General features: G+C 42.6%; 1 protein-coding gene and 1 non-coding gene across 2 annotated transcripts; both read right to left on the bottom strand.

Moving 5' to 3' along the window:
* Positions 1 to 429: 429 nt before the first annotated feature.
* Positions 430 to 15,041, bottom strand: LOC128702918 (uncharacterized). The gene is made up of 11 exons (XM_053797411.2): positions 14,800 to 15,041; positions 12,822 to 12,911; positions 11,837 to 11,970; positions 10,289 to 10,462; positions 9,960 to 10,082; positions 7,233 to 7,337; positions 6,859 to 6,945; positions 4,936 to 5,031; positions 4,264 to 4,438; positions 1,145 to 1,269; positions 430 to 642 (listed from the first exon to the last, which is right to left on the bottom strand). Exons 1-11 carry the CDS (start codon positions 14,873 to 14,875, stop codon positions 532 to 534), a joined length of 1,296 nt encoding a protein of 431 aa, XP_053653386.2. The 5' UTR covers positions 14,876 to 15,041; the 3' UTR covers positions 430 to 531.
* On the bottom strand, positions 5,928 to 6,000 carry TRNAR-ACG (transfer RNA arginine (anticodon ACG)). Its single transcript has one exon. It is a non-coding gene; the product is annotated as a tRNA-Arg (tRNA).
* Positions 15,042 to 17,165: the final 2,124 nt, after the last annotated feature.

The raw sequence follows: 17,165 nt of genomic DNA on the forward strand, positions 1-17,165 counted from the left end.
AGCTGAGTAAGCTTACTCGTTAACCATGATACACAAGCTGAGTAAGCTTACTCGTTAACCATGATGCACAAGCTGAGTAAGCTTACTCGTTAACCATGATGCACAAGCTGAGTAAGCTTACTCGTTAACCATGATGCACAAGCTGAGTAAGCTTACTCGTTAACCTAACCCATATTAGGTCGATTTTGTTCATATAATTCTACTACTACTACTACTAATAATAATAATTATGTTACTGAAATGTTTATTGTATTTTATTTGTAATAAAAATAATGATAAATATAATAATAAACGTGAAGTTATCATTAATTACTTAATAAAAATATTAATATTTCAATTACAGCAACAATAATAATAATAATAATAATAATAATAATAATATTAATAATAATGAATTCATTATTATTATTATTATTATTATTATTATTATTATTATTATTATTATTATTATCACTGTGGTAATTTCATGAGCATTAGGAATATTTAGAAGTATAACTACGACACTAGCTTAATCGAACTGCCAATTAGAGTTTAGGTAGGTTGTACAGCTCTTGGTCCTTCCGCCTTCAATTGTTGCCTCTTGGCCAGCTGGTCCATAACGATCCTGTAGAGGTCCAGACCGTTCAGTCGCTTCTGGATCACCTACATTAGAGACAGCTGGGTTTTAGGGGATTGCAGGTGGTGCAGGTGGTGCAGGTGGTGCAGGTGGTGCAGGTGGTGCAGGTGGTGCATTTCCAAGTTAAAGGATTTGGGGTGGAAGTTATACTGCGTATTTTTGAAGCAGATGATCAGATCACTGAATGTTATATGTTCGTGTTTTATGCTATGTGTTTGTGTTCATGCACCATCTGAACCACCGACAGGTGGCTCAGATGGTGCTTGAACGAGCTGAGTGGGGGAGGGGGAGGTGGAGGTAGAAAGGGATGTGTATTTTCACGACAGAAATGCCGGTAACGAGGTATGTTAATTCTAACAATGTTAATATATTAAATGTCACTACAATAAGTCTAAATTAGTTAAAATTGCCCACTTTTAAGCAACAGAAGAGAGAGAGAAAGAGACATAGAGATAGAGAGAGAGAGAGAGAGAGAGAGAGACAGACAGACAGACAGACAGACAGACAGAGAAATTTCATGATTCCCACCTGTTGTATCCTAGGCTCTAGTCTGTCCATGATGATGTTCCGGAGAGCATTGGATAACAGATTGACTATCATCTCCACCAGGTAGTCTATAGTACCTTCCCCGCTCGACCTCACCTCCAAATTACCTGAAAAACAGGCAATATATATATATATATATATATATATATATATATATATATATATATATATATATATATATATATATATATATATATATATATATATATATATATATATATATATAAAGTATAAATAAGTATACAAGATATGATGTAGGGCGAAATGACAGTAGTTTGTTGGTAGATAAAAGACTGTTGAGTAGACTTCAGGATGTACATGTTTATAGAGGGGCCACAGATATATCAGATCACTTTCTAGTTGTAGCTACACTGAGAGTAAAAGGTAGATGGGATAAAAGGAGAATAGAAGCATCAGGGAAGAGAGAGGTGAAGGTTTATAAACTAAAAGAGGAGGCAGTTAGGGAAAGATATAAACAGCTATTGGAGGATAGATGGGCTAATGAGAGCATAGGCAATGGGGTCGAAGAGGTATGGGGTAGGTTTAAAAATGTAGTGTTAGAGTGTTCAGCAGAAGTTTGTGGTTACAGGAAAGTGGGTGCGGGAGGGAAGAGGAGCGATTGGTGGAGTGATGATGTAAAGAGAGTAGTAAGGGAGAAAAAGTTAGCATATGAGAAGTTTTTACAAAGTAGAAGTGATGTAAGGAGGGAAGAGTATATGGAGAAAAAGAGAGAGGTTAAGAGAGTGGTGAAGCAATGTAAAAAGAGAGCAAATGAGAGAGTGGGTGAGATGTTATCAACAAATTTTGTTGAAAATAAGAAAAAGTTTTGGAGTGAGATTAACAAGTTAAGAAAGCCTAGAGAACAAATGGATTTGTCAGTTAAAAATAGGAGAGGAGAGTTATTAAATGGAGAGTTAGAGGTATTGGGAAGATGGAGGGAATATTTTGAGGAATTGTTAAATGTTGATGAAGATAGGGAAGCTGTGATTTCGTGTATAGGACAAGGAGGAATAACATCTTGTAGGAGTGAGGAAGAGCCAGTTGTGAGTGTGGGAGAAGTTCGTGAGGCAGTAGGTAAAATGAAAGGGGGTAAGGCAGCCGGGATTGATGGGATAAAGATAGAAATGTTAAAAGCAGGTGGGAATATAGTTTTGGAGTGGTTGGTACAATTATTTAATAAATGTATGGAAGAGGGTAAGGTACCTAGGGATTGGCAGAGAGCATGCATAGTTCCTTTGTATAAAGGCAAAGGGGATAAAAGAGAGTGCAAAAATTATAGGGGGATAAGTCTGTTGAGTATACCTGGTAACCTGGAGTTTACCTGGAGAGAGTTTCGGGGGTCAACGCCCCCGCGGCCCGGTCTGTGACCAGGCCTCCTGGTCTGTGACCAGTGTATGGTAGAGTTATTATTGAAAGAATTAAGAGTAAGACGGAGAATAGGATAGCAGATGAACAAGGAGGCTTTAGGAAAGGTAGGGGGTGTGTGGACCAGGTGTTTACAGTGAAACATATAAGTGAACAGTATTTAGATAAGGCTAAAGAGGTCTTTGTGGCATTTATGGATTTGGAAAAGGTGTATGACAGGGTGGATAGGGGGGCAATGTGGCAGATGTTGCAAGTGTATGGTGTAGGAGGTAGGTTACTGAAAGCAGTGAAGAGTTTTTACGAGGATAGTGAGGCTCAAGTTAGAGTATGTAGGAAAGAGGGAAATTATTTTCCAGTAAAAGTAGGCCTTAGACAAGGATGTGTGATGTCACCGTGGTTGTTTAATATATTTATAGATGGGGTTGTAAGAGAAGTAAATGCGAGGGTCTTGGCAAGAGGCGTGGAGTTAAAAGATAAAGAATCACACACAAAGTGGGAGTTGTCACAGCTGCTCTTTGCTGATGACACTGTGCTCTTGGGAGATTCTGAAGAGAAGTTGCAGAGATTGGTGGATGAATTTGGTAGGGTGTGCAAAAGAAGAAAATTAAAGGTGAATACAGGAAAGAGTAAGGTTATGAGGATAACAAAAAGATTAGGTGATGAAAGATTGAATATCAGATTGGAGGGAGAGAGTATGGAGGAGGTGAATGTATTCAGATATTTGGGAGTGGACGTGTCAGCGGATGGGTCTATGAAAGATGAGGTGAATCATAGAATTGATGAGGGGAAAAGAGTGAGTGGTGCACTTAGGAGTCTGTGGAGACAAAGAACTTTGTCCTTGGAGGCAAAGAGGGGAATGTATGAGAGTATAGTTTTACCAATGCTCTTATATGGGTGTGAAGCATGGGTGATGAATGTTGCAGCGAGGAGAAGGCTGGAGGCAGTGGAGATGTCATGTCTGAGGGCAATGTGTGGTGTGAATATAATGCAGAGAATTCGTAGTTTGGAAGTTAGGAGGAGGTGCGGGATTACCAAAACTGTTGTCCAGAGGGCTGAGGAAGGGTTGTTGAGGTGGTTCGGACATGTAGAGAGAATGGAGCGAAACAGAATGACTTCAAGAGTGTATCAGTCTGTAGTGGAAGGAAGGCGGGGTAGGGGTCGGCCTAGGAAAGGTTGGAGAGAGGGGGTAAAGGAGGTTTTGTGTGCGAAGGGCTTGGACTTCCAGCACGCATGCGTGAGCGTGTTTGATAGGAGTGAATGGAGACAAATGGTTTTTAATACTTGACGTGCTGTTGGAGTGTGAGCAAAGTAACATTTATGAAGGGGTTCAGGGAAACCGGCAGGCCGGACTTGAGTCCTGGAGATGGGAAGTACAGTGCCTGCACTCTGAAGGAGGGGTGTTAATATTGCAGTTTAAAAACTGTAGTGTAAAGCACCCTTCTGGCAAGACAGTGATGGAGTGAATGATAGTGAAAGTTTTTCTTTTTCGGGCCACCCTGCCTTGGTGGGAATCGGCCAGTGTGATAATAATAATAATAATAATAATAATATATATATATATTTATATATATATATATATATATATATATATATATATATATTTATATATATATATATATATATATATATATATATATATATATATATATATATATATATATATATATATATATATACAGACATCATCTCTCAGTGCACAGCAGGATTCGAACCTGCACACAAACACTCTGTCTCACCAAGCTGGACATCAATCTTCCTGAGCGTGGGAGGGCTCCTGATGTTGGCTGGTTGTTTGACCTCCACAGTCACACTAAGACTCTCCACCTGTACGTCCAGGTGACCCGCTACTGCAGGCAGCAAAGCAGCAGACATTGACCAGTCGGCTCCTCCACTCAGCTCTTGGGCCCCGATCTGTTGATCAGGTCAAGCACGTGTGAGGGGAAAGGAGAAGCTAGGTCAGTCACGTATGCAAGTTAGATCAACAAGAGGTTTGTGACATACAACTCCACAATTCTAAGGTGCCAATCTGATGACCAGGCAAATCAGATGTACAAGCCTATCAGGAGGGGATTGGCATTTGAAAAAGGGTGTCAGGCTAATAATATGGGCCACTCAGACCATTCCTTGGACATTATTTAGCACTATTCAATACATTTTATCACTATTCAACACTCTATAGCACTCTTTAATACTCTCTAGCACTCTTAGACACTCTTTACCACTCTTTAACACCCTTCAGCATACCTGTAACACCAAAAACACATCTGTAACACCAGTAAACACACCTGTTCCACACCTCTAACACCTACAACGCACCTATACCACACCTGTTACACCAACAACACACCTGAAACACGACTATAACACGCTGAAACACCACCAACACATACGTAACACCAGCAACACACCTGTATGGTGATGAAGACAGCGTTGTCAATAAACTGGGCAGAGACTTCGTGAGTGCGATGTATGGTAGACAGCCCCGAGAGTTCCATATTCTTCAGCTGTTTGAATATATTACAGAATATATTTTAATTTGCATAAATATTGTAATTTTGGAAAGGCTGCAGTACCCTTCCTCGGATCAACCCTAACTACCTTCATTTAAGGTTGACGTCTTTCTAAATGAACACACGGAGGTTTCAAACCTTTAGACTACACGATGGTCATTCAGGCTGCATGTCACCTGTTCACTACCAGGCAAGAATATTTTAATACCCAGGATACGGAAGTTAATTAGTTCTCAGCGTATATACACTGAGAAATATATACCTCTCGGTGTATATACACTGATATATATACCTAGATATATATATATACCGAGGGATGTATACCGAGAGGTAAATATCTCTCAGTGTATATACACAGAGATATACACCTCTCGATGTATATATACTGTGGTATATATAACAAATATATAGCAATGTATAACAAAGTTGAATTACTAATTTATCTAATTTAACATAATGATGAACTTAGCAACATTGCAAAGTTTTGGGTAATGCAGATTAACTGTAGAGGCTCGATCCTCGGTTTGTGAATCAATCAATAAAGGTTGTAAATGGGGCTGTAACATGGCTAGTTCAGTCGGAATTAAATAATTTACCAAAAACTTTTAGTTTTGCCCGGTTCTACTTTCCGTTGCAACATTTAAGAAGTTAGTTTATTCAAGGTTAATTAAAATATAACATAACATGATTAATTGTTTAGATTATAACTTTACTTTCAACTTCTTAAATATAAATAAAAAATGTGTGTGTGTGTGTGTGTGTGTGTGTGTGTGTGTGTGTGTGTGTGTGTGTTTGTGTGTGTGTGTGTGTGTGTGTGTGTGTGTGTGTGTGTGTGTGTGTGTGTACTTACCTAGTATAATAACAGCAGCAACAATAACAAACAATAGTGTCGACCTTGCCAGGATTCGAACCTGGAATCTTCTGATCCGTAGTCAGACGCGTTATCCGTTGCGCCACAAGGCCGTGTGTGTGTGTGTGTGTGTGTACTCACCTCACCTATATGTGGTTGCAGGGGTCGAGACTCAGCTCCTGGCCCCGCCTCTTCACTGATCGCTACTAGGTCCTCTCTCCCTCTCTGCTCCCTGAGCTTTGTTATACCTCGTCTTAAATCTATGTATGGTTCCTGCCTCCACTGCATCACTTGCTAGACTATTCCACTTCCTGACAACTCTACGACTGAAGAAATACTTCCTAACATCCCTGTGACTCGTCTGAATCTTCAGCTTCCAATTGTGTGTGTGTGTGTGTGTGTGTACTCACCTAGTTGAGGTTGCGGGGGTCGAGTCCGAGCTCCTGGCCCCGCCTCTTCACTGATCGCTACTAGGTCACTCTCCCTGAACCGTGAGCTTTATCATACCTCTGCTTAAAGCTATGTATGTGTGTGTGTGTGTGTGTGTGTGTGTGTGTGTGTGTGTGTGTGTGTGTGTGTGCGTAGTAGCTGGCTTTTTTACAATATTTCCCCAGGAAAAAAGTTAACAAGAGAGGTGAAGGAACGATCAAGAGGAAATAATTAGAAAAAATTATTAACCATGGGCAGTTAACTGTAAATACTAATAATTATGTTCTAAGTCGTAAACCGAGGCAGGAAGAATCAGGTAACTTTGTTAATCAAGAAAGAAAATAAGCTGTTGAATATGTAGATAACGAACGAAGAGATAAAGGGTGACAAAGGAAAATAAGATGGAACAGAGTGAGACAAAGAATAAGGAGATAAACGAAACGGAGATGCATGATAATGATCCTATGCTTAAAGTTTGTACACATATACCACTACTCTCCTTTATCACACTACATTTCCCACTTCCCTTCGTCTGCACTGACCTGGACGGTGATGCCCCAGGCCAAGGTCACGTCTTTCCTGCCCATCTTGAGTGGGTCCAACTGCTTTCTCTTCAGCTCTCGTCGTATCTGTCAAGTGAGACGTAAGAACTGCAACTGAGGTAAACTTCTCTTCGTCTAGGATATAGTCTGAAGTGAAAGCTGACACTATCTCTCTCTCTCTCTCTCTGAACGTAGAATCGTAAGCATGTCAAACATAAATTGCTGGGTGGGAAATGGAGTCAAAACAGAAAAAATGTGTTACCTAGGCAACAGTGTAATCAACGGGAGAAATGGACTCAAAACAGAAAAAAAGCTACCTGGGAAACGGCGTAGTCCACGGGAGAAATGGAGTCAAAACAGAAATAAAAGGTTACCTGGGCAACGGCGTAGTCCACGGGAGAAATGGAGTCAGGGAAGGGCTTGTCTGCCAGTCTCTGCTGTAATCGCTGGTTAAGGAGGTTCTTAATTTTATCCTGTGCCTAAAAAATACAAAGAAATATCATTTTAACACGAAAAAAAAATTATATTTCCGATCTTATAAGTAATGTTGAGGTGTCAGACTAATGATGTATAGAAGATCTGGTTGCAGCATTTTCTTAAATATTACTGTAATGCAGTATCTGGGAATGGGCACGAGAGAGGATAGGAAGAAATGAAACTACAGTAGATAATGGGAAAGGGAAATGAAAGGAAAGATAATGTGAAAGGGAAATGGATAGAAAGATAATGCATGAAATACTGGCGTGTCTAACCGAGAAATGCCAGTAAGTACAGAGGAAAAGTCTTACAAGGAAGACAGACAATGTGTGTGTGTGTGTGTGTGTGTGTGTGTGTGTGTGTGTTGTGTAAAACCTTGACTTAGTGGTAAATTCATAGGGGGAAGCACTAAACCCGTAGGGATCATACAGCGCCTGAGGAAGGGCAGGTAATCAGGTTTGATTACAGGAACAGAAGCTCTTAAGAGTTATTGAAGGTGTTATTGCCCGAGGAAGAGAACAAATGTAAGAAAAAAGAACAAGACAGTAGAGAAACGTGGAAATTAGGAATTTTATGCTTATTATCATATACGAGAAGTTAAATCCGTGCAATGTGTGGTGAAGGCTCGATCCTCTGTTTACTAATTGCAATAACACTATTATCAGAGCTGCTTTTTAACATTTTAAGTGAAATACGGAATGGTGAAAACGGAGAAGACTGCAAAAGTAAGAAAATCTAATAAAAATAGGGAAAGAAAAGGTGAAATATAAATGAATATATATATATATATATATATATATATATATATATATATATATATATATATATATATATATATATATATATATATATATATATATATAATAAAATTTTAAAACCACTTATAAATTAACCCGACTCTAGCTTCCCACTCAGAGAAAATTTCTCCCAAACAAAACAAGTGACGGAATTTAGGGCGGAGAGAACAGTGGTTGTTGACGTGTAGCAGGGAGAAGAGGTAAGAGAAAGCCTGTGTGTGTGTGTGTGTGTGTGTGTGTGTGTGTGTGTGTGTGTGTGTGTGTCCACCAGCACAGCTTAACACCATTAACATTCCCCTTGTGTGCCCGAGAGAGAGTGAGAGAGAGGGAATTATAAATCCTGTCTGATGCAGGAAGGGGGAACTTAAAGGATCATCTTACGTCCGCTGCTGGCCCAGCATCTGCCTAGCTAGCTGCTGGCACAGCATCTGCCTAGCTAGCTGTTGATCCAGCATCTACCTAGCTAGCTGCTGACCCAGCATCTATCTAGCTAGCTGCTGGCCCAGCATCAACCTAGCTAGCTGCAGATCCAGCATCTACCTAGCTAGCTGCTGGCCCAACAACTACCTAGCTACGTGCTGGCCCTTTGATTCACGAGGCCTCCGGCTACTCCTTGCTACCCTCTAAACTGGATAGTACACAAGTGGTAATTCAGTGATTCCTTAACAAAGGAAAATCTATCGCTTCTTAGGGACAGCAAAGTCACGGGTGAAGGTTAGCATGATACACAGTTCAAGGCTTTGCAGCCACGAAAGATCGTCTTCAGGAGATGACGTTCTGAGGCATGTCCCTAAGATAGGACAATAATAATCCATATGCTATATGCAGACAGAAACACAAGAAGTCGATTGATCTGTATATTATGACCCCCTTGTGGGATCCTCTTCTGAATGTAAACAAACGCTGTTGGGAATGTCTGCAGACAAATGCCAGAGTAAATATTTATACAGCCAAACACAAGTTAGCAGCGTTGAGTGTCACCCTCGACACCAACCCTCCTGAGTGCTGTTCCGACCAACATTGTAAACCTCAGTATACACGACGCATGCTAATACACGGAATACACAACACATGGTAATACACAACACCCGGTAATCACTGGATTGTCAAGAATTTAGGGCTGATGAGCCCGGAATATTCTAAACTGGAAATATTTTCGAGTTGTTGAGGGGATTTTATTCCTGGTCATGAATTCGTGTTTATTTTTCCTTTTCCTCGTGAGAATTCTTGAACAGGGAAGGAAGGGAAGGAAGGGTTGCCTGTATGCCAGTGAAGGGGTCGTTGGATTTAAGCTGGTTACTCTCTGTTCTTCAGGCACTGTATGATCCCTTACGGGCTTAACGCTTCCACTTACATATAATAATAATAATCCCTGTAAATTTATTATTATTATTATTATTATTATTATTATTATTATTATTATTGCCTTGATGGTGAATCTTTGAAGAACTTTGAGCCACAGAATGGCAGACAACTGGGTTTGATCCGTGGAATCTGAAGGTGGCTCCAAATTCCTGAACCAAGATCCCCTCACCAGCATCAAGATACCTCCCCCCCCTGAAGGAAATTTTCAAAGGAAAACATCAAAATCAAGGCACAAAAAATATTTCATATAAATGTTGGATGTAACAGAAAACAATTAAACTTTTCTTATGTTATTTTTCACGTTTCTGCTGGAAAGGAAAAAAAATCTCCTTTTTCCTCAGGTTTATTCTCATTCAACTTAGTGTTTTTTAAACTAGCAGAAGTTATATGAAATGTTTTGAAAATAAAATCGACTCCATCAGATTAAACGACCAGATGTGATCTGTCATAGTTACCACTCACGTTTCCGATGATAAGCGGTTGGATTATTGTCCCAAAGAAAACGTCAGCAGTGCCAACGAGGATCGAGTGCTGAGTGGAGAGGTTCTCGAAGCCCAGCACCAGGTTATCGTAGTGCATAGTGATCTGTGGGAGAGTGTGAAAGATATGAGGTAAAAAGGACACAAATGCAACTAATTTGATATTTTTATTGTGGCAACGTTTCGCTCTCCAGGAGCTCTATCAAGTCGTAACAGCTTGACTACCACCTTTACCAACCACTACCTCCTTCACCGACAACCCCAACCACAATCCCCATCACCAGCCCCTCCCCCACAACAACAATACCACACCTTCAGATTCTCCACCGCTATGATGCCGTTGTCGTCGACACCAAGGTTCATCTCGATAAGGATTTCGATACCATCCATAGTAATGTTTGCTCCTCCTTCGCTAGTGGAGAACCACCCTGGCCAGGAGTATTCCCCCTGCACGTTGAACACCGGCAAGCTCAGCCTCACTGTTCCCTGCAACGTAGAAGTTAATTTGACATTTGTGCAACGACTTTTAGGAGAGAGAGAGAGAGAGAGAGAGAGAGAGAGAGAGAGAGAGAGAGAGAGAGAGAGAGAGAGAGATTGAAGTCTTCAGATGCTTCTTCCCCTCAAGGAAGGTTCCTTGATGTTGGTGAGGGGCTCTTGATTTAGGGAATTGGATCTGTGCTCCAGTTCCCCGAATTAAGCCTGAATGCCTTCCACATCCCCCCCCCAGGCGCTGTATAATCCTCCGGGTTTAGCGCTTCCCCCTTGATTATAATAATAATTCAGATGCTTCTTAGGTAAGCGAAGACATCGTCAACATATGAGACACTTATCACTGCTACGTTTTGCTCACCACGAGCATTAGGAAGCGAACGCTAATAATGACACAAGTGTATGCGTTATCAGGAACTTCGCTAATACTTCAAAGATAACGACGTTGACTTTGTCCTTTGCGTCTGAAGGAAAGATTATGTTCCTTGCTTACTAAGCAAGACACATGTGCAACACTTGGGTATCTTTATTACCGAGAGGTTTCGCCTACATAGCAGGCATTTTCTGTCGAATACAGGCGAATATAAAACCGGCAGGAGGTGGTCAGTCCCTCAGGCCTCCTGCAGAGACAAGAGGCCAGACATCATTCATCTTGTGGGTACTGTATATCTTATGATAGTGAGTGTCGTTCCATATCATCAAGTGGTTTGTGATATCCCAGTGTTGTACACACGCATTGTTCAAGTGAACAGAGTTGTACACACGCGTTGTTCAAGTGAACAGAGTTGTACACGCTTTGTCGTGCTTGTCGTGGTTATCTGTTAAGAAGTTTTTGATTGCCGTGGTTGTCTGCTATGAAGCTTCCTAATTAAAGTAATTGTCGTGGTTGCCTGTTACGAAGCTTGTTGGTTGAAATGGTTGTCGTGGTTGTCTGTCATGAACCGTGTTGGTTGTCGTGGTTGCTGTAAATGGTACTGGGAATCATCCTTTACAGAGGGAAGGTAAAATAGGTGTGTACTTGATGTATATAGATAACACCTAGCGGAGGTGGGTGATGGAGAGAGAGGAGAGGAGGAAGAGGAGGAGGAGAAAGAAGAGTAGTGGTAGTAGTAGTAGTAGTAGGAGGAGGAGGAGGAGGAGGAGGACATGCATATACATAGAGGAAGACATGGAGAACACACTATGGACTGGCAAACATGGAAAACAATATATCTAGAAGGTGGGGAAAGAGGACATGTCAACAGAAGGAGGAGTTTTGGGTGGAGGACACGAAGGAGAACATGGAGGAAGACGGTGAGGAGGACATGGAAAAGGACGCAGAGGAGGAGGAGGAGGAGGAGGAGAAGAATGAGGAGGAAGAAGAGGACATACCGAGAAGGTGGTAAGGTTAACGTTGACGTACTCCAGGCGAAGACCAGAGTGACCAGAGATCTTCAGGTCCCAGAGCGTGATCTGTGATGCTGTGATGCGGTCCGGCATCTCGATGGGTTCCGGTATCTTCAGCACTACCAGGGGAAGAAAAATATATTATTATAGTCATAACTGAGCGCTAAACCCGTGGGGGTCTTGGAGGGTAGAAAATGAAAGAGGTAAAGTCAGAGGTAAGTAAGGTAAGAGATAAGTAAAGTGAGAGGCGAGAAGAAAATAAAGTGAGAGGTAAGTGAGGTAAAGTGACAAGTAATTACCTTGAGAGATAAATAAATGTAACATATCAATAAAAGTCAATAAAAATATATAAACAAATAAAATAAGATAAACATTAAACTGCAATAAATATTTAACTTAAATAAACATTAAACTAGACGCTATGGAGTGATTAGGGATACCATAAAGCGATTTGGGATACCGTATAGTGATTTGGGATACTATAGAGTGATTTGGGATACCATAGAGTAATCTGGGATACCATGGAGTGGTTTGGGATACCATAAAGCGATTTGTGATACCATATAGGGATTTGGGATACTATAGAGTGATTTAGGATACCATGGAGTGGTTTGGGATACCATGGAGTGCTTTGGGATACCATGGGGTGATTTGGGATACCATGGAGTGATTTGGGATGCCATAGAGTGATCTGGGGTACCATGGAGTGATTTGGGATACCATAGAGTGATCTGGATACCATGGAGTGGTGTAGGATACCATGGAGTGATCTGGGATACCATGGAGTGATTTGGAATACTATGGAGTGATTTGGGGTACCATAGGGTGATCTGGGGTACCATGGAGTAATCTGGGATACCATGGAGTGATCTGGGTTAACATGAAGTTACTATGGATAGCATAAACTTACTTGGGATAGCATGAACATACTTAAAATAGCATGATCTTACCTGGTATAGCATGAACTTACCTGGGATACCATGAGGATCCCTCTGGGAGAAGTATTCCACAACTTCCCTGACGATTCTCTCAGGAGTGAGAGGTTCCTTGCCCTTCCATGCTGTGGGAGAGAGGGGAGAGGGGAAGGTGAGGGTTGAAATATGAGGGGAGAGGAAAGGGTTGAGACTCAGCTCCTGGTCCCTCCTCGTAAACTACAATCGCAAACATTGTTGGTACGTGCCTCATTAATAATAATAATAATAATAATAATAATAATAATAATAATAATAATAATAATAATAATAATAAATACCAATAATAAATATAATATTAAAATTAATAATAATTATCTTTATTTCTACAACTACTCTTGAAAAGGTGTATCGAGTTCGGTTCTACAACTTCCTTATCTAGTTCATTCCACTGATTATTTCACCTGAGATTGTCATGTACCGTGTCGAGTCCAGAATATGTCTTCACTGAGGTTTATTAGGCCAGTTGTGAGTTTAGCTAACTTAACCCATGGTCCAGACGTTGTGTGGTTTATGTTGGGTGTAATTCTCACTACATCTTCTCTCTCCTTGAGCCATATTTCAAGATTTTCACTTTTCAGGCTGTAGTGAGTCTTAGATCTCTCTCTATTCCCAGATTTCATGACCTTTCACGAAATTGGGTTGAACTCCAGTAACCACCTGTTTGATCACAATTGCAGTTTGTACAAATCTCTCTGCAGTTTGTCTCTGTCCTTTCTCGGTTTTATTCATCAGTGAGCAGTGAAATATACGATTCCATCCTCTCTGGCAGGTCATTACATCTATTAAGGAAGCGTCTGCCCTTACCATCACCCTCCATCTTCTGTTCGTTAGGTGTTCCTTGATCCACTATAGAACTTATACCAGTAACCCAGCGTACTCCTTGTGTTTGTGAATCAATTTCTGGTGAGACAATGTCAAATGCTTTCCTGCAGTCCAAGAATATGCAGTATGAGAGTTCTACTGGCCAGGTTGTAACATCCACACCAACAATCCCTTTTTTGGAGGCCTGGTCGTGGACCGGGCAACGGGAGCGTTGATACCCGGAATACCCTCCAGGTAGACTCCAGGTAGACTCCAGGTAGACTCCAGGTAGACTCCAGGTAGGCTCCAGGTAGGCTCCAGGTAGGCTCCAGGTAGGTAGGTCCATCTATGTCTTTCTTAAATAACAAAAAGGCACAATACCGTGACTGGAACGATACACAAATAACCCGCACATAAAAGAGAGAAGCTTACGACGACGACGATGCCTTTCTTGTACAAGTTCCGTTATTCTGTCGTAGAACACCAGTAGGTCAGTGAGGCATGACTTTACATTCCTCAAGTTTGCAGTGGTTCTCTGTAACAAAGTCCTTCCTCTCTAAGTGCCCCAAGAACCTATCCTGATTTTCTTTTCCAATACTTTGGCCAGTATACATGTGTGTGTGTGTGTGTGTGTGTGTGTGTGTGTGTGTGTGTGGAACGGTTTAGTTGATATATATCAAAGTTGATCAAGTACATGAGGGGTCTTGACCTCAACAAACACGACCAGACCCAAACCCTCGTCCTAAGTACACGTCCACATTTAACTAACACCAAAATATGGACGTCGCGATTTTACTGTTTAGCCTGTGCTTCCTGCCTTAAAGCACAGCAATGTAACCTCGCTGTAATAGATTATTGCCTTTAACATTGTTAATTTATTTTATTATTACTCAGATATTATTAACTGAGGTGCTCGCTTGTTCCTCCCCACCTGCCCCTCCCCACCTACACCTCCCCAGCTGCACCTCCACGCACACACACTATCCACACGCACCACAACACTACAAGAAGAATAATTATACATTTTTCAGCAATACTTCTCATTATCTTTGTGTTGAGATTTAGCTTAGCGTTTGTCATTTATGTTTATTCAATATATAGTGCTTACACTACAGACTACACTACACTACATTGACTGACAGACACTTCTCCACCACTACTCTGTACACTCACCTTCTATATCAATAGCACCAGAGACACAAGTTATCACTGTGGCCGCCACCAGAGCCAAATATCTCGTAACCTTCATCTTTGGCGTCTCCCACACAAGCACTCGCACCGGCAATCACCATACACAATTACAAGTGTAGGTACGATGCGGCTCTGGAGGCTGGAAACCAGCAAACACGATCGATAGTTAAGAGGCGGGGCCAGGAGCTATGACGCGACCCCTACAAACACAACAATGCGAGTTCACTTCACCGAGTACAACACACTTGAGACCAGAGAGTACAGTCAAACGACCTACTAATGCCTGACAGTTTACAGTGGCTGATTTTCGACAAAGGTGCCACACTACTGCTGCTCCAGGGAGAACTGACTTCTTTTAGATCAAGGTCCGCCAGACACTTATCTGTTATCCGAAGAAAGCATTATTGAAATGTAAACAACCACAAAGACTGTAGGAAAAAGGTCTTAGTTTAGGTAATGAACGACTGCCAACTGGTGTTTTGGTCATCAGCTGTTGTTATCAGCTGACCAACAGATGATAACACCAAGGCGAGGGAGATAAGTGTTTCTGGAGGGGGAACGGTAGAGGGGATGGGGGAACGGACGGGATAGAAGGAGGAAGGATAGAGTCTGGGGATGGGATATGGAAGAAGAGAGAGACTGGACAGTATGGGGGTAAAGACAGAACATGATAAAGGAGGGTGGGAATCGCAGAAGGAAAAAAGTGGGATAAGTATCCCAGAAAGATGAAGAGAAAAATGTGGATTGGGATGAGGAGGAGAATAGGAAGAAGGGAAACAGGGCGACCATTTTTAAGAGGGGGAGATAGGGAGAGAAATAAGGTGGAGGTGAATTTGAGAGAGCAAGAGAGGAGAAATATATGTATAGAGAGGGAGATTTCGTGAGAGTGGCTGGAAAGAGGGATTAAAAAAAAGGTGAAAAGTTGAGAGGGAGCGAGACAGGGAGGGGAAATGAGAAATATAGAGAGGGGAAGGGAGAGGGAAGCTCAGGCACCACTACCACTAACAAGCACAACTACTACTATCACCACCACTACCACCACAACCACCACACCGTAACCACCACACCGTAACCACCACACCGTAACCACCACACCACCACCACCACACCGTAACCACCACACCACCACCACCACCACTGATAGCAAGATGACTATGAATGAACATCATTACACCCCACCCACACTACACCACACCCACATCACACCCACACTACACCCACACTACACCACACCCACATCACACCCACACTACACCCACACTACACCACACCCACACTACACCCACACTACACCACACCCACACTACACCACACCCACACTACACCCACACTACACCACACCCACACTACACCCACACTAAACCACACCCACACCACACCCACACTACACCCACACTACACCACGCCCACACCACACCCACACTACACCCACACTACACCACACCCACACCACACCCACACTACACCCACACTACACCACACCCACACCACACCCACACTACACCCACACTACACCACACCCACACCACACCCACACTACACCCACACTACACCACACCCACACCACACCCACACTACACCCACACTACACCACACCCACACTACACCCACACTACACCCACACTACACCACACCCACACAACACCCACACTACACCCACACTACACCACACAAACACCACACCCACACTACACCCACACTACACCACACCCACACCACACCCACACTACACCCACACTACACCACAACACACCACACCCACACCACACCCACACCACACCCACACTACACCCACACCGCACCCACACTACACCACACCCACACTACACCCCACCCACACTACACCACACCCACATTACACCACACCCACACTACACCCACACTACACCACACCCACACCACACCCACACTACACCCACACTACACCACACCCACACTACACCCACACTACACCCACACTACACCACACAAACACCACACCCACACTACACCCACACTACACCACACCCACACCACACCCACACTACACCCACACTACACCACACCACACCACACCCACACCACACCCACACTACACCCACACTACACCACACCCACACCACACCCACACTCCCACACTACACCCACACTACACCACACCCACACCACACCCACACTACACCCACACTACACCACACCCACACCACACCCACACTACACCCACACTACACCACACCCACATCACACCCACACTACACCCACACTACACCACACAAACACCACACCCACACCACACCCACACTACCCCCACACTACACCCACACTAAACCACACCACACCACACCCACACCACACCCACACCACACCCA

The sequence above is a fragment of the Cherax quadricarinatus genome, chromosome 37 (assembly GCF_038502225.1).
Source record: "Cherax quadricarinatus isolate ZL_2023a chromosome 37, ASM3850222v1, whole genome shotgun sequence".
Classification (NCBI taxonomy): Eukaryota; Metazoa; Arthropoda; class Malacostraca; order Decapoda; family Parastacidae; genus Cherax; species Cherax quadricarinatus.

What these genes read in the sequence shown, in the direction of transcription:
- LOC128702918 (XM_053797411.2), bottom strand. Translation starts at nt 14,875, where the DNA reads ATGAAGGTTACGAGATATTTGGCTCTGGTGGCGGCCACAGTGATAACT. An exon ending in AACCGCTTATCATCGGAAAC is followed by an intron (nt 7,338 to 9,959) that starts GTGAGTGGTAAC and finishes TGTATTTTTTAG; the next exon opens with GCACAGGATAAAATTAAGAA. An exon ending in CCTGGGGCATCACCGTCCAG is followed by an intron (nt 5,032 to 6,858) that starts GTCAGTGCAGAC and finishes ATATTCAAACAG; the next exon opens with CTGAAGAATATGGAACTCTC.